The sequence below is a fragment of the Cinclus cinclus genome, chromosome 9 (assembly GCF_963662255.1).
Source record: "Cinclus cinclus chromosome 9, bCinCin1.1, whole genome shotgun sequence".
Lineage (NCBI taxonomy): Eukaryota > Metazoa > Chordata > Aves > Passeriformes > Cinclidae > Cinclus > Cinclus cinclus.
Window position 1 is genome coordinate 6465177 of NC_085054.1, and position 23897 is coordinate 6489073.

General features: G+C 37.6%; 1 protein-coding gene across 1 annotated transcript in view; it reads left to right on the plus strand.

The window, feature by feature from the left end:
• The window catches only part of TTN (titin), a 237732-nt gene that overhangs the window by 153315 nt on the left and 60520 nt on the right, over nucleotides 1–23897 (plus strand). Inside the window, exons 191-240 of the mRNA XM_062498574.1 lie at nucleotides 136–405; nucleotides 601–903; nucleotides 1025–1327; nucleotides 1665–1852; nucleotides 1935–2049; nucleotides 2599–2883; nucleotides 3167–3318; nucleotides 3455–3602; nucleotides 3710–3887; nucleotides 3974–4095; nucleotides 4194–4481; nucleotides 4575–4871; nucleotides 4984–5170; nucleotides 5712–5827; nucleotides 5922–6221; nucleotides 6476–6775; nucleotides 6866–6971; nucleotides 7948–8144; nucleotides 8231–8536; nucleotides 8637–8915; nucleotides 9336–9635; nucleotides 9735–10037; nucleotides 10135–10506; nucleotides 10604–10906; nucleotides 11373–11672; nucleotides 11760–12056; nucleotides 12156–12440; nucleotides 12526–12819; nucleotides 13226–13525; nucleotides 13629–13937; nucleotides 14028–14218; nucleotides 14693–15122; nucleotides 15649–15957; nucleotides 16368–16516; nucleotides 16614–16646; nucleotides 16746–16875; nucleotides 16976–17275; nucleotides 17363–17680; nucleotides 17766–18062; nucleotides 18152–18451; nucleotides 19116–19430; nucleotides 19521–19669; nucleotides 20534–20684; nucleotides 20782–21063; nucleotides 21155–21457; nucleotides 21560–21862; nucleotides 21980–22261; nucleotides 22722–23021; nucleotides 23112–23414; nucleotides 23531–23839. Coding sequence (XP_062354558.1) covers nucleotides 136–405; nucleotides 601–903; nucleotides 1025–1327; nucleotides 1665–1852; nucleotides 1935–2049; nucleotides 2599–2883; nucleotides 3167–3318; nucleotides 3455–3602; nucleotides 3710–3887; nucleotides 3974–4095; nucleotides 4194–4481; nucleotides 4575–4871; nucleotides 4984–5170; nucleotides 5712–5827; nucleotides 5922–6221; nucleotides 6476–6775; nucleotides 6866–6971; nucleotides 7948–8144; nucleotides 8231–8536; nucleotides 8637–8915; nucleotides 9336–9635; nucleotides 9735–10037; nucleotides 10135–10506; nucleotides 10604–10906; nucleotides 11373–11672; nucleotides 11760–12056; nucleotides 12156–12440; nucleotides 12526–12819; nucleotides 13226–13525; nucleotides 13629–13937; nucleotides 14028–14218; nucleotides 14693–15122; nucleotides 15649–15957; nucleotides 16368–16516; nucleotides 16614–16646; nucleotides 16746–16875; nucleotides 16976–17275; nucleotides 17363–17680; nucleotides 17766–18062; nucleotides 18152–18451; nucleotides 19116–19430; nucleotides 19521–19669; nucleotides 20534–20684; nucleotides 20782–21063; nucleotides 21155–21457; nucleotides 21560–21862; nucleotides 21980–22261; nucleotides 22722–23021; nucleotides 23112–23414; nucleotides 23531–23839 — 12657 coding nt within the window. The remainder of the gene's footprint in view (nucleotides 1–135; nucleotides 406–600; nucleotides 904–1024; nucleotides 1328–1664; nucleotides 1853–1934; nucleotides 2050–2598; nucleotides 2884–3166; nucleotides 3319–3454; nucleotides 3603–3709; nucleotides 3888–3973; nucleotides 4096–4193; nucleotides 4482–4574; nucleotides 4872–4983; nucleotides 5171–5711; nucleotides 5828–5921; nucleotides 6222–6475; nucleotides 6776–6865; nucleotides 6972–7947; nucleotides 8145–8230; nucleotides 8537–8636; nucleotides 8916–9335; nucleotides 9636–9734; nucleotides 10038–10134; nucleotides 10507–10603; nucleotides 10907–11372; nucleotides 11673–11759; nucleotides 12057–12155; nucleotides 12441–12525; nucleotides 12820–13225; nucleotides 13526–13628; nucleotides 13938–14027; nucleotides 14219–14692; nucleotides 15123–15648; nucleotides 15958–16367; nucleotides 16517–16613; nucleotides 16647–16745; nucleotides 16876–16975; nucleotides 17276–17362; nucleotides 17681–17765; nucleotides 18063–18151; nucleotides 18452–19115; nucleotides 19431–19520; nucleotides 19670–20533; nucleotides 20685–20781; nucleotides 21064–21154; nucleotides 21458–21559; nucleotides 21863–21979; nucleotides 22262–22721; nucleotides 23022–23111; nucleotides 23415–23530; nucleotides 23840–23897) is intronic.

A 23897-nucleotide genomic window follows, 5' to 3' on the forward strand; every position in this document is an offset into this window, starting at 1 on the left:
TATATGAAGGATTTCCTTAGAGTTTATACAGCAGCTCCTTTTACTTTTCTGTGTTAGCTTCTTTGCTGACTGCAAAAATATAACAATACATATATACATATGCAAGTACTGACTTTTTACATTCATCTTTCATAGCTGCACCTAAAATCAAGACTGGTGATCAAAACCTTGTGGTTGATGTTGGGAAACCTTTAACTATGACAGTCCCATATGATGCCTACCCAAGAGCAGAAGCTGAATGGTTGAAAGCAGGGGAAAGTCTGCCCATGACAACTGTTGATACAACACCTGACTGCACTACCTTCAAAATTTATGAAGCAAAGAAATCAGATAAGGGAAGGTACAAGGTTGTGCTTCGAAACAAACATGGCCAAGCAGAAGCATTCATCAATGTAGAGGTCATTGGTAAGTACTTGTATTATTAAAGCCTCGTTTACCATTATTTCACCCTTTATGAGGTTGGGGGGGTGGGGGGGAGGGGGAGGCTGTGCTTCCCCTCATGGGAAAGCTGTAGGCCATATTGAGGTCTCCTCTCAGATTCCTCTTCTCTAGGGAAGAAAATAGATTCAATGCCCTGAAGTACTGTCATATCTTTAACAGACGTTCCAGGTCCAGTTAGAAACTTGGAAGTCACTGAAACTTATGATGGTGAAGTTGGTCTTGCATGGCAAGAACCAGAAAGTGATGGTGGAAGTAAAATCTTAGGCTACGTTGTTGAAAGACGTGATATCAAGCGTAAGACCTGGATTGTGGTCACAGATCGTGCTGAAAATTGTGAATACACTGTTACTGGACTTCAGAAAGGAGGAGTTGAGTACCTCTTCCGTGTTAGTGCACGCAACAGAGTGGGCACTGGTGAGCCAGTGGAAACAGACACACCTGTGGAAGCTAAGAGCAAATTTGGTAAGCAGAAGTTACAAAAACTCAGTTTTTGTTGGCTGTGTAAAAAAAGCAGTGCAAATTCTAACAACAGGAAAAACCTACATACATTGTTTTTCCTTTTTCCTCCTAAAATAAAATGCAGATGTTCCTGGTCCTCCTCAAAATGTAGAAGTTACTGATGTGAACAGGTTTGGAGCCACACTTAGCTGGGAACCACCTGAGGATGATGGAGGATCCCCGATTACTGGCTACGTAATTGAACTGCGTAACAGAGCTACCATCAGATGGGAGCCAACTATGACCACAGGAGCTGATGAACTATCAGCTGTCCTGACTGATGTTGTGGAAAATGAAGAATATTTCTTCAGAGTAAGAGCTCAAAACATGGTTGGGGTTGGCAAACCAAGTCCTGCTACACGTGCAGTAAAAATCATGGACCCAATTGGTGAGTATGCAAAGTATTGTATAATTGGAGCTTTTTGGATGCTATGTGTGCAGGAAAGTTCAATCAACAAATGTGTGTGCTGCAAATACTGTGTACTGTTAGATTTTCCCTGCTTTTTTCCTTCAAACATAGCAGGAGTACCTTGATACCACTTGGCTTAGTAAGAACTGCAAAAATTTTTTTTGAAGTTAGGATGCAACCCTCAATTTAAAAAATCAGTTTAGAAAAAGCTGTGCAAAGGCTCTAAAAACCATACTGTAAGATAGAAACTGGTAATTTGCAGAACCATGCTCCTTTACCTGTTTCACAAATCTATTTGTCTCAATTTTTTTTTCAGAGAGACCGAGTCCTCCCATTAACCTTGAGCATTCAGATCAAACTAAGTCATCAGTTCAGCTCACATGGGAACCCCCGCTTGAAGATGGAGGAAGTCCAATCTTAGGCTATATTATTGAAAGGCAAGAGGAAGGAACAGACAAGTGGATTCGTTGTAACCCAAAACTAGTACCTGCTCTTACTTTCAAGGTACAACATTCTCTTCATCAATAGGAAAAATGTGTAGATCATTTTTAATATGAGGTAGTAAATGATTGTTTGCGCATTTTAGGTAACTGGATTGAAACAAGGATCCAGTTATTACTACAGAGTCTCAGCAGAAAATGCAGCTGGTGTGTCTGACCCAGCAGAGGCTATTGGGCCATTAACTGCCGATGATACTTTTGGTAAGCTGCATGCTATTTCTTAAAAACAATTCATCAGATAAGGCACACAGCTAAGTGCATCTTTTAGGCAATGTGTATATTTTTCACCAGATAAGTGGGAGACCTTAGACATTTCTCCTCCATTATGAATTCTGCAGATAGTTTATCTGTACTATCAGATAAGCCTGTTAGGTTGCCTGAGGAGCAAGGCATGACGTTTTGTCTCCTGACCTACCTTTGTGGAAAGTGAGAGGTAACAGAAGGAAAGAAAGGCAAAGATCCCTTAAAAATAGCTAAAGAAGGCTAAGTTTTTACATTAAAAGGTAAATTAGATTTCATACTTGGTAATACTAATCTCCCTTACCATCTCACATATTTTTGAAAAAAAACCAAAATATTTAGCCAGGAGGGGCAGGGAGTCATTAGACAAAACTAGGTCTAGACAGGCTGAGATACAGCAAGCTAGACCTGCAGGCTGAAATAGTCAGAACAGTCTCTCAACAGTTATCATTAGCCATGTTCATAACATCTCAAAATAATTTATTGAATCCACTTTCCATTTTTTTCCAGTTGAACCTACAATGGACCTAAGTGCATTTAAGGATGGGCTGGAGGTTATTGTACCAGAGCCAATCAAGATCCGTGTTCCCATCACTGGGTACCCTGTGCCAACTGCCACGTGGTCTTTTGGTGACCAAGTCTTAGAAGAGGGTGATCGTGTAAAAATGAAGACCACTGCCTCCTTTGCAGAACTTGTAATTACTCCGAGTGAGCGCCCAGACAAGGGAATTTATTACTTAACATTAGAAAACCCTGTGTCATCTGTTTCAGGAGAAATCAATGTTAATGTCATTGGTAAGTGAACATGTGTATGTTTTAGCAATAACATTCCATATTTGTTTGCTAAAATGCAATTAGCTTAATAATGTGTAATCTCACAACATCCAACCAAGTATATTAAAATATAACTAAAAACTAGAAATCCTCCTGAAAAAAATCTCTTTTCTTGTTTTCAATATGGAACTTTGCTGTTTAAAGAGGAATGACTTAACAATACTAAGTCTTCTGGTAGATACACTACATAGAAATCATCTATCAAACACCAATAAGAAAATAATCCAATTTCTGTGACTTCTAGCTTGTCCAAGTGCACCAAGAGAGCTCAATGTTTTAGAAGTACTCAAGAGTACAGTGCAGCTCGCATGGGAACCTCCAGAAGATGATGGTGGAAGTCCAGTTACTGGCTATATAATTGAAAAACGTGAAGTAAGCCGGAAAACATGGAGCAAAGTAAGTTCATTCTTTCTCATTTAAATTTCTATTGCTATATTATTTTCACATGTGCTAAGGAGTTATGTGTCTTATTTTTGTAATCACTCTTTGGAAATAAATTTAAAAAACAAATTGGAACCTCTCTTCTCTTCAGGTTATGGATCATATTGTTGACCAAGAGTTCACTGTACCTGACCTCGTCCAAGGGAAAGAATATTTATTTAGAGTTTCTGCATGCAATAAATGTGGCCCTGGAGAACCTGCATATATTGATGAACCTGTAAATATGTCAATACCAGCAAGTAAGCATATTTGAAATCTTGCTGATTTTCTTCAAAATAAGGTATAAAAATAATATATATTCCTTAGACTGGCTTCTAAGACCTCTTATGCTTTTAATTTTTAACAGCGGTGCCTGACCCACCAGAAAATGTTAAATGGAGAAATCCAACATCAAAAGGAATCTTCCTAACATGGGAGCCTCCCAAATATGATGGTGGAGCACGCATTAAAGGTTATCTGGTAGAAAAATCCCAACGTGGCACAGACAAGTGGGAAATATGTGGGGAGCCTGTTATTGAAACAAAGTAAGTAAATCAACGGAGTAGATATACCCTCTTAACTAATTGTGCCATACTCACCACTCTAAATATTTGATTTTTTTTTTTAACAGAATGGAAGTAACAAAGCTCAAGGAAGGAGAGTGGTATGCTTATCGGGTTAAGGCTTTGAACAGAATGGGAGCGAGTAGGCCAAGTAAGCCAACGGATGATATTCAGGCCATCGATGCAAAAGGTAACAACTTCCCTTGCTAAACTGCCACAGCTGATTTATTTTTACCAGTCTCTGAAATACTGTTTCTCTAACAACATTTTCATTGTCTCCTAAATCAGAGGCACCAGAAATTTTCCTAGATGTGAAGCTTCTTGCTGGACTTACTGTGAAAGCTGGAACTAAAATTGAGCTGCCAGCTAAAGTAACTGGAAAACCTGAGCCCCAGATTACTTGGACCAAGGCTGACAAAATTTTGAGACCTGACAACAGAATCACCATTGAAAGCCAGCCTGATCATTCTACAGTGACTATTACAGACAGCAAGAGGAGTGACAGTGGAACCTATATTATAGAAGCTGTAAATTCCAGTGGACGTGCTACTGCTGTAGTTGAAGTTAATGTTCTTGGTATGCATGTACTTTATGTTATTTGTATAAATCATTAGTAATGTACCAAGGTATGCAAGTGGAAAATTAACATTCACATCTTGTCCTCTACAGATAAACCTGGTCCACCAGCTGCATTTGATGTATCAGAAATCACAAACGAATCCTGCCTTCTAACCTGGAATCCTCCACGAGATGATGGGGGTTCTAAAATTACCAATTACGTCCTTGAGAAAAGAGCTACAGACAGTGAAATATGGGACAAGTTGTCATCAACTATTAAAGATACAAAATTCAGAGCTACCAATTTAACTCCTCATAAAGAATATGTGTTTCGAGTCAGTGCTGAAAACATGTATGGTGTTGGAGAGCCAGCACAGTGTAGCCCTATCATTGCCAAGTATTCATTTGGTTAGTTAATTAAATAAATTATAAATTATTACACTATGTTAACAGAAAGGGGGGGAAAAAACCCTGTCTGATGACTTTTGGCTTTGTTTGTTTTTTTAACTAATTTGTACAGATCCACCAGGCCCTCCAACAGGTCTCAAGCCTACAGAGGTCACTAAAGACTCAGTCACTTTAACATGGAATGAACCGGATGAAGATGGTGGCAGCCCCATAACTGGCTACTGGGTTGAAAGATATGATCCTGAGCAGGATAAATGGATAAAATGCAACAAAATGCCAGTGAAAGATACAACATTCAAGTAAGACTATAGTCAGTTTGGAGTGAAATAGGTCACAGAGACATACAAATGGAACAGTAGCTTTTAAAATAAGTTTCAAATTGTTCTTATTTTTTCCTAGTTTCCATAAGTTTTGATCCAACTACCCCTGGTGGGTTACCTTTAAATTAATTTTAATGAGGGGTATCTTTACAGAAGAATTATTCATCTTTTTTTTTCTTTCAAATATTATGCTTAATAATTTCTGTGCTTATTCATAAGATATTCTGAAATGGCAGACATGGCCAAGTATCAATTTAACAAAATCCTTAGATTTTTTTCTCCTGATATTCTTATTAACTAAAAACCATGCAACATGAAAAAATAGAAGATGTTTCTCAAAACATTAATTTCTGTTATGGTGCACCATTTTAGTTTTGACAATGTGTTGACATCATTAGCAGTAATTTGGCTACTTTCAGATTTTCTGAGTAATCTGTAGTATGAAGAGTAGAAAGAATAATGTTTTAGAAATTAATTAATGCCTAGATTTGGTTTAATCAGACTTAATTTTTATTTCCAGAGTTAAAGGTCTTACAAATAAGAAGAAATATAAGTTCCGTGTCTTGGCAGAGAATCTTGCAGGACCTGGAAAACCAAGCAGGGAAACAGAGCCAATCTTAGTGAAAGATCCAATCGGTACAATAAACACACTTTTTAATGGTTTAATTTAGCAGCAACAACAACAAAAAATTGTTTTCAGTGACATAATTAATATTGGACTCTTGTCTAGATCCACCATGGCCTCCTGGAAAGCCAACTGTGAAAGATATTGGCAAGACATTCCTTACCCTGAACTGGACAAAGCCAGAACATGATGGAGGGGCAAAAATTGAATCTTACGTCATTGAGCTGTTAAAGACTGGAACAGATGAATGGGTGAGAGTGGCTGAAGGAGTTCCCACAACAGAGCACTTCCTCAAAGATCTTATGGAGAAACAAGAATATTCATTCCGTGTAAGAGCTGTGAACAAGGCTGGCGAGAGTGAGCCCAGTGAACCCAGTGACCCTGTGCTGTGCAAGGAGAGGCTCTGTGAGTATTGTTTCACAATGTGCTGCTACTGCAAATACACTGTCTCTGACTTATAAAAAGCCCCATGTCTGCCTGTCTCTGTAGGCAGGCAGAGTTCACTAAATGAACTCTCAGAAGGCTTATGAAATACTAAAATCTGCCCTGCTTCAGTTCAGGAAATACAGTTTTAATAGTTTTGGTGTATTCCCTGTCTTCCAAGATCTTTCATGGGAATTGCAACATCCTGGTTTACCTTTTTTTTCTCTATTTTGCAGATCCTCCTTCACCGCCCCGATGGCTTGAAGTTATTAATATTACTAAAAATACAGCAGATCTTAAATGGACAGTACCAGAAAAAGATGGGGGTTCTCCAATCACCAACTACATTGTTGAAAAAAGAGATGTACGACGGAAAGGTTGGCAGACAGTTGATACCACAGTGAAAGATACCAAGTACACCGTGAGCCCACTGACTGAAGGCTCACTGTATGTGTTCCGTGTGGCTGCTGAAAATGCCATTGGACAGAGTGACTATTGTGAAATTGAAGATTCAGTGCTTGCTAAAGATACTTTCAGTAAGTTTCAATTCACTTACTGAGTGATCAGTAGCTCATATGTCATGAGTTCATAGTCTTCTAATCTGTGCCTTTTCTTTTTAATCTTAGCAACCCCTGGGCCTCCATATGCCCTTACAATAGTTGAAGTGAAAAAAGGCCATGTTGATTTGAAATGGGAACCACCTAAGAATGATGGTGGCAGACCAATTCAAAGGTAAGGTCATTTTAAGTTTGTGTAGGCTCCTGTACGTAAACATCTTTTAACAAATGAAGGTGTTTCTCTCAAAATATTCAAATTTTAAATTGACAAATTTTATATGAAAATATGTGGGTGGATGTAAGAAAAGCCATGTGGACAAAGCAATGAAGGGTTTGATTTTGAAATTTAGAAATTACGCAGACAAAATATATAATGTTCATGAACAGTGAATGTGTGTCAACATCCTCAAAACAGCATATCATAATAAAGAACTGCATTAAAAAAATATAAAATAATGCAATCATAGTCTCCAGTTCCAGCAAAATAGCCACCACTTAAAAGCATCTAGCAAGTAATATGGTTGCATTTTCCTTCTGGCTTAGTTTGTCATTCAAACTGTGTACTCTCAGCTAAAATGAAGACTTACATCTCTTCTGTTCATCTTCTTCTTTATAACACTTTTCAAACAATTTTACTCATTCCCAATCACAGAAAGCACATCTGAAACCAGCAGACAACTACAGAGATCTGCCTGAAGAAAAAGAAGTCACTCAATTTGCATTACTTTGCCATAGCCTGTCCCAAGCAGAATTTTGACAGCTGACTAATAGTATCTACAAATACTCTCAATGGACTGACCACTGAGATCCAAACTAGCAAAGATACAAGTATAGCTTGGAGGTTATTTTGCCTCTGCAGCTTTCTACAACCTGAGAACATGGTTCAATTCAGTTCTAAAACACAGAACAATGTTCAAGAATTTACTTTCAGACCTGGGTCTGCCAGTGATGTCAGTCCTATTAGGGACTGAGACCTACTAGGACTAAATGACTAATGTGTGAAGAAAAGTTCATTGAATCTATTATACATGATTCTCTTAACTTTTCCACTGTCTAAGCTATTGTAATCTCTTTTCATCTGTTTTCTTGAACAAGAAGTCTGAAGCGTTCCTATTTCAAGTTCCTCATAGTATTTTCCCCAATCTCTTCAGATATGTTATTGAAAAGAAAGAAAAGCTAGCTACTCGCTGGGTAAAAGCTGGGAAGACAGCTGGTCCAGATTGCAATTTCAGAGTGACAGATGTCATTGAAGGTACAGATGTACAGTTCCAGGTTCGTGCAGAAAATGAAGCTGGATGTGGTCATCCCAGTGAACCAACTGACCTCATCCATATTGAAGATCCAACAAGTAAGTGGAATAATACAGTGTAAGAATTTTAGAAGCAGTGTACTGTTCTGGGAGGAAAATCACACAATACTTTTCCTTTTCTGCAGGCCCTCCTTCACCTCCTCAGGATTTGCATGTCACAGATGCAGGCCGGAAGCACATTTGCATTGCATGGAAACCTCCTGAGAAGAATGGTGGAAGTCCTATTATTGGATACAATGTTGAGATGTGTGAAGCAGGAACAGAAAAATGGATGCGAATCAATTCTCGTCCAATTAAAGATCTAAAATGTAAAGTGGATGAGGGTGTTGTTCCAGACAAAGAATATGTGCTAAGAGTCAGAGCTGTCAATGCTGTTGGAGCTAGTGAGCCATCAGACATCTCAGAAAAAGTTGTTGCCAAGGACCCAGACTGTAAGAATAGATTCCTTTCCCTTTTTTTTTTTCAGATCTGCATAATTTAAAAAAGAATGGTGATAGCAACTTTCTAATAACATTATGGTTACTTTTACAGGTAATCCAACCATTGATCTGCAAACTCGTGACATTGTTGTTGTTAAAGGACAGAAACTAAGTATCCCTATACCCTTCAGAGCTGTTCCATCCCCAACTATAACATGGCACAAAGACGGCAAGGAGTTGAAAGCTGGTGACAGAACAACAATGAAGAGTGACTACACTTCTGCATTGCTCGAAGTGATAGACAGTGTTCATGCTGATGCTGGTGTTTATACTATTACACTGGAGAACAGGCTGGCATCGACAACTGGTTCAGTCAATGTTAAAGTCATAGGTATGTACCATTCTGAGAAACATAGTAATCTTCACTTGGGCCCTGCAGCTGACAGAAGAAAGGACTAGAAAGATCCTTTTTCTGCCAGGCAGGCAAATCACTTCAACACATGTAGAATGCCAGACAGGCATCGATGTTATGAAGTCCCATGAAAAAATACTTTACCTCAAGTTGCTCTAACTACTCAGTGTCTGCTCAAAGCTGAATTATTATGAATAGTTGATATATAAATGCAAAAATGTTTTAAGAATTCTTACTATTTTTCACCTTTGGGAACATAAATTCATATTGATGCTGTGTAGTCCACATTTGTGGTCTTTGTTTCTGCAAAGCAAAGAAATTAAATATAATTTTATATTTATAAGAATACTCTTTCACATCTGTTTAGTGAACTAATCTTTTCATTCTTATTTAAAACAGGTCCACCTGGACAGTGTAAGGACATTAAGGCAAGCGAAGTAACTAAGAATTCTTGCAAAGTGTCCTGGGAGCCTCCAGACTTTGATGGTGGTACTCCTATTTTGCATTATGTTCTGGAACGGAGGGAAGCAGGTCGTAAAACATACATCCCAGTCATGTCTGGTGAAAATAAGCTTTCATGGCAAGTCAAAGATCTTATCCCAAACTGTGAATATTACTTCCGTGTCAAAGCTGTCAATAAAATTGGAGGGGGTGATTATATTGAACTAAGAAACCCGATCATTGCAGAAGACCCGAAACGTAAGTTTGTCTTTCTATTAAATAATCTAAAAACATTTAAATAAAATCTTCATACTGTCTTTTCTCATATAATCCCTCTTTTGATCTACCCTTTCACAGAGCCCCCAGATCCACCTGTCGACCTTGAAGTCCATAATCCAACATCAAAATCAGTAACTCTTACGTGGAAACCACCCCTGTTTGATGGTGGAAGCAAGATTATGGGCTATATAATAGAAAAACTTGCTAAGGGCAAAGAGAGGTGGGAGAGATGCAATGACTATCTGGTACCCTTACTAACTTACACAGTGAAAGGCCTTGAGGAAGGAAAGGAGTATCAGTTCCGTGCTCGTGCTGAGAATGCTGCTGGCATCAGTGAGCCTTCTCGGATTACTCCTTTTGTGAAAGCTGTGGATCCTATTGGTAAGAATTGCTCATTAGATCATTTGTATTAATTGTCATACATCCTCAGGCCTATTGGAAGATTCTACACTCCATTTCTTATTCTTTGTTATTACAGAGGCTCCAAAAGTCTTCCTTGCTGCAAACCTACAGTCTGGCCTTGAGGTGAAGAGAGGTGATGAGATCATACTAGAGGCACATATTTCAGGGTCACCCTATCCATCTATCACTTGGCTGAGGAATGATGAAATTGTCAGACCAGAGGATATCAAAAAGAGAGTAACAGCACCTAAAAAGAAGAAGGGTGAAGCTGAAGAAGAGAAACCTTTCCAGCTTTCACTGCCAGAACGTATGAGTGTTGACAACCACAAGGAAGGAGAGTCCATACTATCAATTCGTGACTCCATTAGAGCTGACCACGGCACATTTACTATTAAAGTAGAAAATGATCATGGAGTTGCAAAAGCCTCATGTGAAGTCAATGTGTTGGGTATGTAAAGAATGTCATCAAAAAACCTAGTTGTTCAGAATATTAGGTAGAAAGTGCAGAAGTTGAGTACTCATCTTTTTTCTTGGTTTGCTAACAGATACACCTGGGCCACCAGTCAACTTTGTATTTGAAGATTTGAGGAAAAATTCTGTCATTTGTAAATGGGAGCCTCCCCTTGATGATGGTGGAAGTGAAATCCTAAACTATGTACTGGAAAAGAAAGACAACACAAAAGCTGAAATGGGCTGGGTCACTGTCAGTTCAACACTCAGGCATTGCAAATTCCATGTAACAAAACTGATTGAAGGAAAAGAATATCTATTCCGTGTATTTGCTGAAAATAGAGTTGGAGCAGGACCACCATGTGTTTCTAAACCAATGACAGCTAAAGATCCTTTCTGTAAGTTTTAACTTTGGAAAACAACCTTTTCAGAAAACAAAGTGTGAAACTATAACAGACGGTTAGAATACTCAGTGTTATCTATGTGGATGTTTTTCAGAAGAAACTTGAGCTATGTGATAATTATTACACATTTTAGACCACTGCAGTACAGGGAACTATCAAAAATATTCTAATTTCACTAGTAAACACATAAGAACGAGATGATCACTGTCATAAATTTTTACCCTTAAAGCACTTAACATCTGAATAGTGACGTTCTCTGTGCTTCACAGGCTAGTACTGTTACCAAAAGAGAGAACCATTGCAAATTTGTTTACTGTTCACTGTTGGGAATCGAAAGTTCTAAGGGAGAAGAAAAACTATGAATTAAAATTAATAATTTCTTATATCTTAGTTCCCTCTTAGCTGTGATTAATCTCTAAAGAGACAGCAATGATGACAAAACCACCTTTTTGTTTTTCAGCTCCACCAGATGCACCTAATAAGCCTGATGTAGAAGATGTAACCAGCAACAGTATGCTGGTTAAGTGGAATGAACCAAAAGATAATGGCAGCCCTATCATAGGATACTGGATTGAAAAACGTGAAATCAATAGTACTCATTGGGCTCGGGTCAACAGGAACCTTGTGAATTCTCTGGAAGTAAAAGTTGAAGGACTGTTGGAAGGTTTAACTTACATCTTTAGAGTGTGTGCTGAAAATGCAGCTGGCCCTGGTAAATTTAGTCCACCATCAGATCCAAAAACTGCACAGGACCCAATAAGTAAGTGGCTTAGCGGACAGTTGACAAGATAGGATTCATAATTTTTAACTTTGATTTACACTTATTTGTTTGTTTATTTTTTTATAGTGCCACCTGGTCCACCGATTCCAAGGATTGCTGACACAAGCGCAACTTCCATCGAGCTAGAATGGCAGCCTCCTGTGTATAATGGTGGTGGAGATATCACTGGTTACCATGTGTACAAACAACTGATGGGAGTGAATGAGTGGTCACGCTGTACAGCAAAGCCCATTAAGGTCCTGCAGTTTACTGTTGGAGAGGTCAGGGAAGGTGCAGACTACAAACTCCGTGTTACTGCGCTCAATGCAGCCGGCGAAGGCCCACCTGGGGAAACTGAACCTGCAACAGTTGCAGAACCTAAAGGTATTGCAATTATATTATTTTTAAGAAATGTCCAGCTGCTTAAAAGGTGGGTTTGAATCCCTCCCTTCAACTAAAGAATTGTTTCTCTTTCTTCCACAGAGCCTCCCACTGTTGAGCTGGATGTTTCTGTGAAAGCAGGCATTCAGGTCATGGCTGGGCAGACTATTAAAATTCCTGCTACTGTGACAGGGCGTCCTGCTCCCACCATTGTATGGGCTGTAGAGGAGGGTGAATTAGACAAAGATCGAGTTGTTATTGAAAATGTTGGCACAAAATCAGAGTTAACCATTAAGAATGCATTGAGAAAAGACCATGGAAGATATGTAATTACTGCTACCAATAGCAGTGGTTCAAAATCTGCAGGAACCAGAGTAGAAGTATTTGGTAAGAAAAATATTTTCTCAAATTAAATAAGCTTTTCTTTTGGTCAGTAAGGGTTTTACCTTATTTGTTTGATTTTGTTTTTCAGATGTTCCTGGACCAGTCCTTGACTTAAAGCCAGTGGTCACAAACAGAAAGATGTGTTTGCTTAACTGGTCTGATCCTGAAGATGATGGTGGCAGTGACATCATAGGCTTCATTGTTGAAAGGAAGGATGCCAAAATGCATACATGGAGACTAGCTGTAGACACAGATAGATCTAAATGTGATATTACAGGTCTAATTGAAGGGCAGGAGTATAAATTCCGTGTTAGTGCCAAGAACAAATTTGGTACTGGTCCACCTGTTGAAATAGGACCCATTCTTGCAGTTGATCCATTAGGTAAGATGACTCTTTTTACAGGGTTTTTAAAAATAAGAAAAAATGTCAGATTAATTAGACAGTATTTTTGTCTTCTATACAGAAAGTGTGTTTATTTTTCAACTACATGGATAGGCATCTGTCTTAACTTCATTACTTCAGTCAGATTTCTGAATCAATTCTCTGAAGCTAGTGTGGTTCTTTACATAGCAGAATACTGGTGCCTACTGAGACACTATTTATTGCCTTTTTTCTCCACATACATGAGAAATTCTATGAGAGCCATAATCATACTCTGATTCTTTACATGGAAAAACCATGGTTTTTAAAAGGCCAGAGCTACTGCATTCTTATGATTTAAAGTTCTTTGATGTTTTAATTTTTTTCTTATTGTAATTTTCTTATTGTAATTTATCTGTGTTTTTAGGTCCTCCAACAGCACCTGAGAGGTTCATGTACACAGAGAGGACAAAGTCATCCATTACACTTGATTGGAAGCCTCCACGCAGTGATGGTGGTAGTCCCATCTTAGGATATATTGTTGAGAAGAGGAGACATGATTCAAAAGATTATGAAAGAGTTAATGCAAGGCTCTGTCCAAAAACGTCTCTTCTTGTTGATAAACTTGATGAACTTCATATGTATGAATTTCGTGTGAAAGCTGTCAATGAGATTGGGGAAAGTGAGCCATCGCTGCCCCTCAATGTAGTTATACAAGATGATGAAGGTATATCAGCTTTAAAGAAATCCATATAAATATCTTTAGAACACTTTAAGGCACTTTATCTGCTTCATCTCCCTCTTCACTCTATCACTTTCCTTCTTTTCAGTGCCTCCAACTGTTACATTGCGTTTGGCTGTGAGAGGAGATACTATCAAAGTCAAGGCAGGAGAACCAGTTAACATCCCTGCTGATGTAACAGGCCTGCCAATGCCAAAGATTGAATGGGACAAGAATGAAGTTTTAATTGACCAAACATCCAGTGCACTTAAGATAACCAAGGAAGAAGTATCTAGAACTGAGGCAAAGACAGAACTTATCCTGCCTGCAGCAGTGAGGGATGATAAAGGCACTTACACTGTGAGAGCTTCCAATCGTCTTGGCACTGCATTTCGCAACGTGCATGTCGAAGTGTATGGTAAGGATGCAACATTTTAATAAAATGACAACTAATAAAATGCCTTTGCCTTTTTAAAATGTAGTTCCATGCTCTGTTGTTTTCATATAGATCGTCCTTCTCCACCAAGAAATCTTGCTGTTTCTGATATTAAAGCAGAATCATGCTATTTGACATGGGATGCACCTCTTGATAATGGTGGCAGTGAAATTACCCATTACATTATTGAAAAACGTGATGCTAGTAAGAAGAAATCTGAGTGGGAAGAAGTCTCCAAAGGTGTTGTTGAGAGAAGATTTGGGGTAGGTTATAAAATATCTTTATTACATACTTTAGTATGCATAAAAATAACAATATTACATATTTAATGGAAATTACTACTTGCATAGATGCCTGTTTTTCCACTTAGTTTCCAGAATTACTGGATGAATGTTTCCTGTCCATGTATCTGTGTTGTCCCTCATGTAAGGAAACAAGAGAAATTGTTCACTTTCACTACTTAACCTCAGCTGAGCTAGAGGGAAGACACCTTCCTTTCCATTTTCCAGAATTTTCTCTTTTTTTTACCAACTGCAAGAACATAATGACATTTTTATTTATGTTCAGTCTTATGCACATAAAATAATATCCTCAGGACATCACGTAGAACTGTGGAGTACATAACATTGGTGTGTTGGTCAGATTGCCAAATAGAATTTAAAGGGAAAACTTCTGCTTAACTCCAAACAAGTTGATTCTGAAAGTAGCCAAGTAGTGATTTAAATCTTCTTTTTCAGGTATGGAATCTTGCAACAAATGAAAAATACCAATTTAGGGTCCGGGCTGTAAACAAATATGGAATAAGTGATGAATGCCTCTCAGAAAAAGTTGTTATTAAGGATCCCTATGGTCTTCCTGGACCTCCTGGGAAGCCAAAAATTTTGGACCGTACCAGATCATCTATGCTGGTGACTTGGGAGCCTCCTTTGGACAATGGTGGTAGCCCAATAACTGGCTATTGGTTGGAGAAGAGAGAGGTGGGAGGTGTCTACTGGGCACGCGTCAACAGGGCTCCAGTAACAAAACCATCAGTAAAAGGTCTAGAGTACAATGTGCTTCGTTTGGCTGAAGGTGTTGAATACCAGTTTAGAGTTATGGCTGAAAATCTTGCTGGAATTGGCCCTCCCAGTGAACCATCAGATCCAGCTTTGGCAGCAGATCCCATATGTAAGTCTATCATTTGTATGACAGTCTTAGAGGACTGTATCACAGTAGAACAAAAATGTGTTACTATTACTTATTTTATTTTATTAATGACAATTTTTAATAATGAAGTACTAATTTATTAACATTAATCAAAGTCTTTAAATTAAACCTAAGAGAATATATTGACACAAAGTTTCCTGATTTTAAAATTTTAAAAATAATAAGCTTTAATTTTAATTTTTTACGTCTTTATGTACCTTTACTGTGATTACACCAGTGTAGGCATTTCCAAATAAACTTTACTTCAGAATAATATTTTTATATTATTGTTTTACTTTACTGTTAAGCAGTTCAATCTTTATGCCTCGTACCTTAAGTATACATTGCTAATATAGGTAATATATCTAATTAGTACGCACATTCTAGGATTTACACTCTATATACAGGTAAAAAAAATGAAAATACTTGCATTACTATAGAAACTGTCTAGAAAAATACAGGAAGGCACTAATACTCAGGTAATTTTTACTTGCTCTTGTTTTACCAGTTGTGCCTGGTCCACCATCTTGCCCAGAGGTCAAAGACAAAACCAAATCATCTGTAGCACTTGCATGGAAGCCTCCTCAAAAGGATGGTGGGAGTCCTATAAAAGGATATATTGTTGAAATGCAAGATGAAGGTAGTACTGACTGGAAGAAGGTGAATGAAGGAGACAAACTCTTCCCTACTTGTGAATGTGTTATTCCCAACTTGAAAGAGCTCAGAAAATACCGATTTAGGGTGAAAGCTGTAAATGCTGCTGGAGAATCAGAGCCAAGTCCTGCAACATCAGAGATACCTGTCCAAGATATTCTAGGTAAGAGTTCTGAGAACTGATTTAGGTATTTGTATCTAAATGCCACTTACTGCTATGAATGTTCAAAAAGGTTGCAAAGCAAGCCAAACTCAACACAGAATAAACAATTAGACAAGAATGTAGCAAAAGACTGACATACAGTTTTGAGTGTCATGATGTCCAATGTCAGGGAGTGCTCCATTAGGAAACTGATGAGCATCTACAGACATACTAATGAAGTACTGTTTATTTTATGAAGAATTTACACTAAGAAGTTTTTCTATTTGTATACTTCCTGCTTTCCTTTTTGCACACCCAACCTTTCTCACATGAACATCCATTTCATGTGTTTCTGGAGGATTCCAGCTCAATGATGATGTAATTTTACTTTCAGCAACTCTTAAAATTTATATATTTAAATATAATTGCAGAGGAACCAGAAATCTTCCTTGATCTTGGAGCACAGGATTTGCTCTCTTGTCGTGCTGGCACAACAATTAAAATTCCAGCTGTTATCAAGGGTCGTCCTGTTCCAAAAACATTTTGGGAGTATGAAGGAAAAGCAAAAACAGCAGCAAAGGTTAGTAAAAGTAATTGTTGTGTTGTTTTTTTTCCTATACCTGTTTCTAGACATTTAAGCCTATTCCCTTTTACATTTATATTTTTTGTCTTTGTAGGAGGGAGGTCATAATGTACCTGAAGAAGCTCAGGTAAAGCAAGCAATTTTTTTAACCTCAGTATTGTTGCATTTTTGAAACATAAATATTCAAAGCTGATCTATAACTTCTCTTTCTTCCTATAATACACAGGTGGCAGCAACTGATACACGTTCAGAGATTATCATCCCTGAATGCAACAGAAGTCACTCTGGACGATACAGTATTACAGCAAAGAACAAAGCAGGACAAAAGACAGTGCATGTCAGAGTCAATGTGCTTGGTATGACTCACATATATTGAAGTATCCAAATATTAGGGCTTAGTCTTATTTTTCTACATACTTATGTAAAATTGTGTCTGTTGTGCTTTTATCTTAACAGATGTCCCTGGTCCACCAAAAGACCTAAAAGTAAGTGATATCACAAGAGGAAGCTGTAAACTTTCATGGAAGATGCCAGATGATGATGGTGGAGATAGAATCAGAGGCTATGTTATAGAGAAAAGAAATATTGATGGAAAGGCCTGGACTAAAGTAAATCCAAACTGTGGCAGTACTTCCTTTGTGGTACCCGATCTTATAAATGGCCAAGAGTATTTCTTCCGGGTACGTGCAGAAAACCGTTTTGGAGTTGGCCCTCCTGCTGAAACCATCCAGCGGACCACAGCCAGGGATCCAATCCGTAAGTAAAATTAAAGTCAAACAAATCCTTTAAAACTACATGGTACTGTATAGTGGATTTACTCACTCTTCTGTTTTGGTTGTGAAGATCCTCCTGATCCACCTATTAAACTGAGGATTGGCCTTGTAACCAAGAACACAGTGAGCCTGACATGGAAACCTCCAAAGAATGATGGTGGAGCTCCTGTTACACATTATAATGTCGAATGTCTCCGCTGGGATCGTACTGGAGAAGTGAAAGAGTCTTGGAAGCAGTGCAACAGACGTGATGTGGAAGAAACAAAGTTTACTGTTGAGGATCTTGTAGAAGGTGGAGAGTATGAATTCAGAGTCAAAGCTGTAAATATAGCAGGTCCTAGCAGACCTTCAGCCACTGTTGGCCCACTTGTTGTCAAAGACCAGACATGTAAGTACTGATACTAGTAAATACAAATTAAATTTTAAAATTATGAAGTATTTTTGTATACTATTTTTTCAACATTTTGTTGTAGGTCCACCATCTATTGAGCTCAAAGAATTTATGGAAGTTGAAGAAGGAACAGATGTTAAAATTGTGGCCAAGATAAAGGGTGTACCCTTCCCCACATTAACATGGCTGAAAGCTCCTCCAAAGAAACCAGATGACAAATCAGCAGTGGTGTATGATCAACATGTGAACAAGATCGTTGATGAAAATACTTGCACTTTATTGATCCAACAGTCTCGCAGAAATGATACAGGCTTATATACTATAACAGCTGAAAATAATCTGGGAACTGCTTCAAAGGAGATGCGGCTGAATGTTCTGGGTACATATCAAGAACTCTTACAATTGCATTAATTGACAGCATTTGTTTGATACTTGATTAATTCTTCCCTCTTAAAATGTATCTTTTAGGTCGTCCTGGACCTCCAGTAGGACCTATTAAATTTGAATCCATTTTGGCAGATAAAATGACAATATCATGGCTTCCTCCATTAGATGATGGTGGTTCTAAGATTACAAACTATGTCATAGAGAAAAAAGAAGCAAATAGGAAGACATGGGTGACTGTTACTAATGAGCCTAAGGAATGCATATTCACTGTTCCCAAGCTGATGGAAGGCCATGAATATGTGTTCCGCATTATGGCACAAAACAAATACGGTATTGGAGAACCTTTGGATAGTGAGCCAGAAACAGCACGAAACCTTTTCAGTAAGTGGAAATAAGCTTTCAAGATACGTCAGTTTGTTTCCATATGCTGGTATGCATACAGCATCTGTTACATGCCACTATTCTTTTCTCTCTTCACTAAATTTTCTAGAATAGTTTGAAGAGTTTTAGCAGGTTCTTAAAAGCATGTGTCGTGTTTTAAGTGTTTTTCTTCTGTGTATTAAAATAGAGTCTCAATATTTTTAAGGCTTAAATAAACAAATAAGTGTTTATTTTATAAGATTCAGGTTACTGTATTGTATTTGAGACATTATTAACCTCATACACCAGAAAGAATCAATTTCCTACCTTCAGTTTTGAAAGATAAATTAGACAGAATAACTCAGACATAGGAATGCTATGCTGGCAAGAAAAAATGGTTCTTAAAACAGCAAGTGTTATGCTGGGCAATAAAATGAGGTAGTGATCCAGAGAAAATATTTTTTGACAATTTTTATTTGGAGGAAAGGCATTTCATTTTTTCACATAATTATATGTATCTGAATAAGGGTGAGAAACTGAATGAGGAAAGAAATCTTGTGCATATGGCTAACTACCTAGAGCACTGATGACCATGTGAGTGCATAGCGCTCTTTTGCACTCCAGCTGTTTCTGTGTATCTTTAGCATATTTTTTTACAAGCTATGTGTGAATTTTTTCCCCTCAGCTGTCCCTGGACCTCCTGACAAGCCAACAGTTAGCAGTATAACACGTGACTCAATGACAGTAAACTGGGAAGAACCAGAGCATGATGGTGGCTCTCCTATTACCGGTTATTGGTTGGAGCGCAAAGAGACCACTGGAAAGAGATGGACCAGGGTTAACCGAGATCCCATCAAGCCCATGACACTGGGGGTTTCATACAAAGTTACAGGCCTCATTGAAGGTTCTGAATATCAGTTCCGTGTTTCAGCTATCAATGCAGCTGGTGTTGGCCCACCAAGCATGCCATCTGATCCAGCCCTTGCTAGAGATCCTATTGGTAAATATATTAGATTTTTTTTTCTAAATTTGAAAATATTTAAATAAGAATATATAATACATTGTTATGCTGTATGATGATATTTTTCAGCCCCACCTGGCCCTCCTATACCAAAAGTTACTGATTGGACAAAGTCTTCTGTAGACTTGGAGTGGACTCCACCAATAAAGGATGGTGGTTCTAGAGTCACTGGCTACATTGTGGAGTTTAAAGAGGAAGGAAAGGAAGAATGGGAACGGGTAGGTGGAAAACCATTACAAAATTTACACTTCGTCTCTCTGTTTATAACAATATGAATTGCTCCAGGAAAAAAAAAAAAGGCATTTAAATTTTTTGCGATTCAAGTTGTTTTCTAAAAGTTTGCACCATAATTATCTTAATATGTTTAAAATACAAGACCACAGTATGAAGTTAACTTTGCAATTACTAGATATAGAATTTTAAAACTTTTATTTAAAAATATAGGAAAATATGTAGGTAATATGTGATTAAAACAAAACCACAGAAGACCAAGTTAGAACTGTCAGAAAAGTAACCCTCACTGGTATCAGACAATGCCAAAGCTTTTACAGCTACTATGTTTCTGCATTCTCCTCATTTTTTTTCAATAGTGCATTACTGACAATTTAACTGGTGCAAACCTCAGCTATTTTTTTATATCTCCATAAATATATTACTTCATTTTAAGTAAGACCTCCATTTCCTATGCTGTTTCCAGGTAAAGAGACTTTATATCAGGTTTTGAAAAGAAAAGAAGTGCCTTCCTTTTTTTTTGTTGCTCTCACTTATGAGAGTTGATCTGTCCAAAAATACATGTAATTCTTCTGAGATAGGACTATGGTAATTGCTAAATTGCTAAATTCTAACAACCTTCTATGTTAGAATATGTTAGAAAAAGGACTAATCTCCAGCTTTTAGGTCCATGACATATATTTCTTTTAAAATTTCTGATTAAATCTGTGTGGGCTAGATCCATATATGCTTAATACTTTTGTGTGCTTGTAAATCTGAAATAATATCTAATGTAAGATTTGTTTCAAACTCTGCAATGAAATTTATGATATCTTGATGTTTGCTGATGTTGCAATGTGTTTTTTTTCCAGGTAAAAGATAGAGAAATTAGAGGAACCAAGTTCGTTGTGACAGGATTAAAAGAAGGTTGTTTTTACAAATTTAGAGTTAGAGCAGTAAATGCTGCTGGCATTGGAGAGCCTGGAGAAGTTACAGACATTATTGAAATGAAGGACAGAATTGGTATTTATCATATTGATTTGCATTTTTATGCCTCTAACTTGAAGTAAGAAAAAGAAATAATTGAGGTTGCTTTTTTTTTTTTTTTCTCTTCCCACAGTGGCTCCTGATATTAATTTGGATGCAAGTGTGAGGGACAGAATTGTTGTTCATGCTGGAGGAGTAATTCGGATCATAGCATATGTCTCAGGGAAACCTCCTCCAACAGTGACTTGGAGCAGGGATGAGCAAGCTTTGCCAGAAGAAGCCAAAATTGAAGAAACAGCTATTAGTTCTTCCTTAGTCATCAGGAATTGCAAAAGGAGTCACCAGGGTTTATATACTCTTCTTGCTAAAAATGATGGTGGTGAGAGGAAGAAGACAATTATTGTTGACGTGCTAGGTAAATAGCAGCTTCGGTGCTTGTGAGCAAGTAAAATTTCGTAAGATTCAGCATGTTTGCTTCAATACCCCATTTATTTCTTTGCTTTCAGATGTGCCAGGCCCAGTTGGAATGCCACTCCTTACAGAGAATCTAACCAATGACTCTTGTAAATTGTCATGGTTTACTCCAGAAGACGATGGTGGTTCTCCTATTACCAATTATATAATTGAAAAACGTGAATCTGACCATAGAGCTTGGACTCCAGTGACCTACACTGTTACAAGACAGAATGCTACTGTTCAGGGACTCATTCAAGGGAAAGCCTACTTTTTCCGAATTGCAGCAGAGAATATAATTGGCATGGGTCCTTTCACAGAAACAACAAAAGAGATTCTCATTAGAGATCCAATAAGTAAGAATATTTTTGATTTTAATAACTGTCATATGAGATTAATACACAGGAAGATTCTGAATATGCAGAGAAATTAATCCATCTTATTTTTCCTTTACTCAGCTGTTCCTGACCGTCCAGAAGACCTGGAAGTTAAAGCAGTTACCAAGAACTCTGTTACACTAACTTGGAACCCTCCAAAATACAACGGAGGCTCAGATATCACCATGTATGTTCTAGAGAGCCGTCTCATTGGAAAAGACAAATTCCACAAAGTTACAAAGGAGAAAATGCTTGACAGGAAATTCACTGTAGAAGGCTTGAAAGAGGGTGACACCTATGAGTTTCGTGTGAGTGCTTGCAATATTGTGGGACAAGGCAAGCCATCATTTTGCACTAAACCAATCACATGCAAGGATGAACTTGGTATGCTTCTTTTTAATATATTTTTTAAAAATAATATTACATTTACGGAATCATTACTTTTTCATATTAATATTGCTGATATTTGTGGGCATTGTGTATTTTAATATCATCTTTCAGCTCCTCCCACACTTGACCTCGACTTTAGAGACAAGCTCATTGTCCGAGTTGGTGAAGCTTTCAGCTTGACTGGACGTTACTCAGGCAAACCTGCACCAAAGGTTACTTGGCTGAAGGATGATAATGTTGTGAAAGAAGATGACAGAATAAAGATCAAGACAACTCCTACAACTCTTTGTTTGGGGATACTAAAATCTGTCCGTGAGGACACAGGCAAATATTGTGTTACTGTGGAGAACAGCACAGGATCAAGAAAAGGATTTTGTCAAGTTAATGTCGTTGGTAAGTTTTACTGAACAACAATATTGTCTGTGATTTTTTATTAGTGATTAAAATTTATTGAGTTTTATAAAATTTATGTATTGAAACATCTTCTTTATTACAATAATTCAATTTACTGCATTCTCAGTTATACTAATAAGCTCTTTATTAATTTGAGCACAAACTTAACTCTGAATTAGTTTATAGAGCATGAATAATTGAAAGTCTCCACATGCATTTAGAGAATATCAACACTGTAGAAGATGTTAATCACCAAATACCTTCTAAGCAGTAAGGAATTAATTCCTGTGTTTCAAACATGTATTCCAGAGGTATAGCCCTGAAGTCTTGATTCCAGATTATAACTGTGATGTCAAGTTTCTAATTTTATACTATATTTACTGTATTGACACTGTTTAATCTATGTTGTTTCGAGAAGTTCATAAAATAGCATTGGTATGCTTTATTTTTTCTTAAACAGATCGCCCATCACCTCCAGTAGGCCCAGTTATATTTGATGAAGTCTTTAAAGATCATATGGTAGTTTCATGGAAACCTCCATTAGATGATGGAGGCAGTGAAATTACAAATTACATAATAGAGAAGAAGGATACACACAAAGACCTGTGGATGCCAGTTACATCTGCCACAGTGAAGACAACATGCAAAATTCCCAAGCTGCTTGAAGGAAGAGAATATCAAATTCGAATTTATGCTGAAAATCTGTATGGCATAAGTGATCCTCTCATCTCTGATGAGATGAAGGCCAAGGACCGTTTCCGTAAGTTTTCAGTTTTCAGTTTTATTTGGATACTCCAATCTTTATTCTGTTTGTGATGCTCATACACTCTTTTTTTCCTTCTCATGCCAGGTGTTCCTGATGCACCTGAGCAACCAATCGTTAAGGACGTAACCAAAGACTCTGCAGTAGTGGTTTGGAACAAACCATATGATGGAGGCAAGCCAATAACAAACTACATTGTAGAAAAGAAGGAGACAATGGCTACAAGATGGGTCAAAGCGACCAAAGACCCAATTTTCCCTGGTACAAAATTCAAAGTACCCGATCTCCTTGAAGGCTGTCAGTATGAATTCCGTGTTTCAGCAGAAAATGAAATTGGTGTTGGTGATCCTAGTCCACCATCAAAGCCAATATTCGCTAGAGATCCAATCGGTAAAGTATCACATTTCATTTCTCATTGAATTTTTAATGCACTTCATTTTAGTTAGAAAATTATTCTAATAGTTTCTTTTCTTTCTCCCATTTCTTTTTCTTTTCTTTTTTAACAGCAAAACCAAGTCCACCTGTTAATCCAGAAGCAGTAGATAAAACTAAAAATTCAGTTGATTTATCTTGGCAACCACCACGCCATGATGGAAATGGCAAGATTATTGGCTACCTTATAGAGTATCAGAAAGTTGGAGATGAAGAATGGAAACAGGCTAATCTTACAGCAGATTCTTGTCCTGAAACAAGCTACAAAGTCACTGGTCTTACTGAGGGATTAACCTATAAATTCAGGGTCAAGGCAGTCAATGCAGCAGGAGAATCTGATCCAGCTCATGTTCCTGATGCAGTAGAAGTAAAGGACAGGCTTGGTGAGTTTAATAAAACCAAGTAAGTTTACCTAAGAATAGACTTATTTTTCCTCATTTT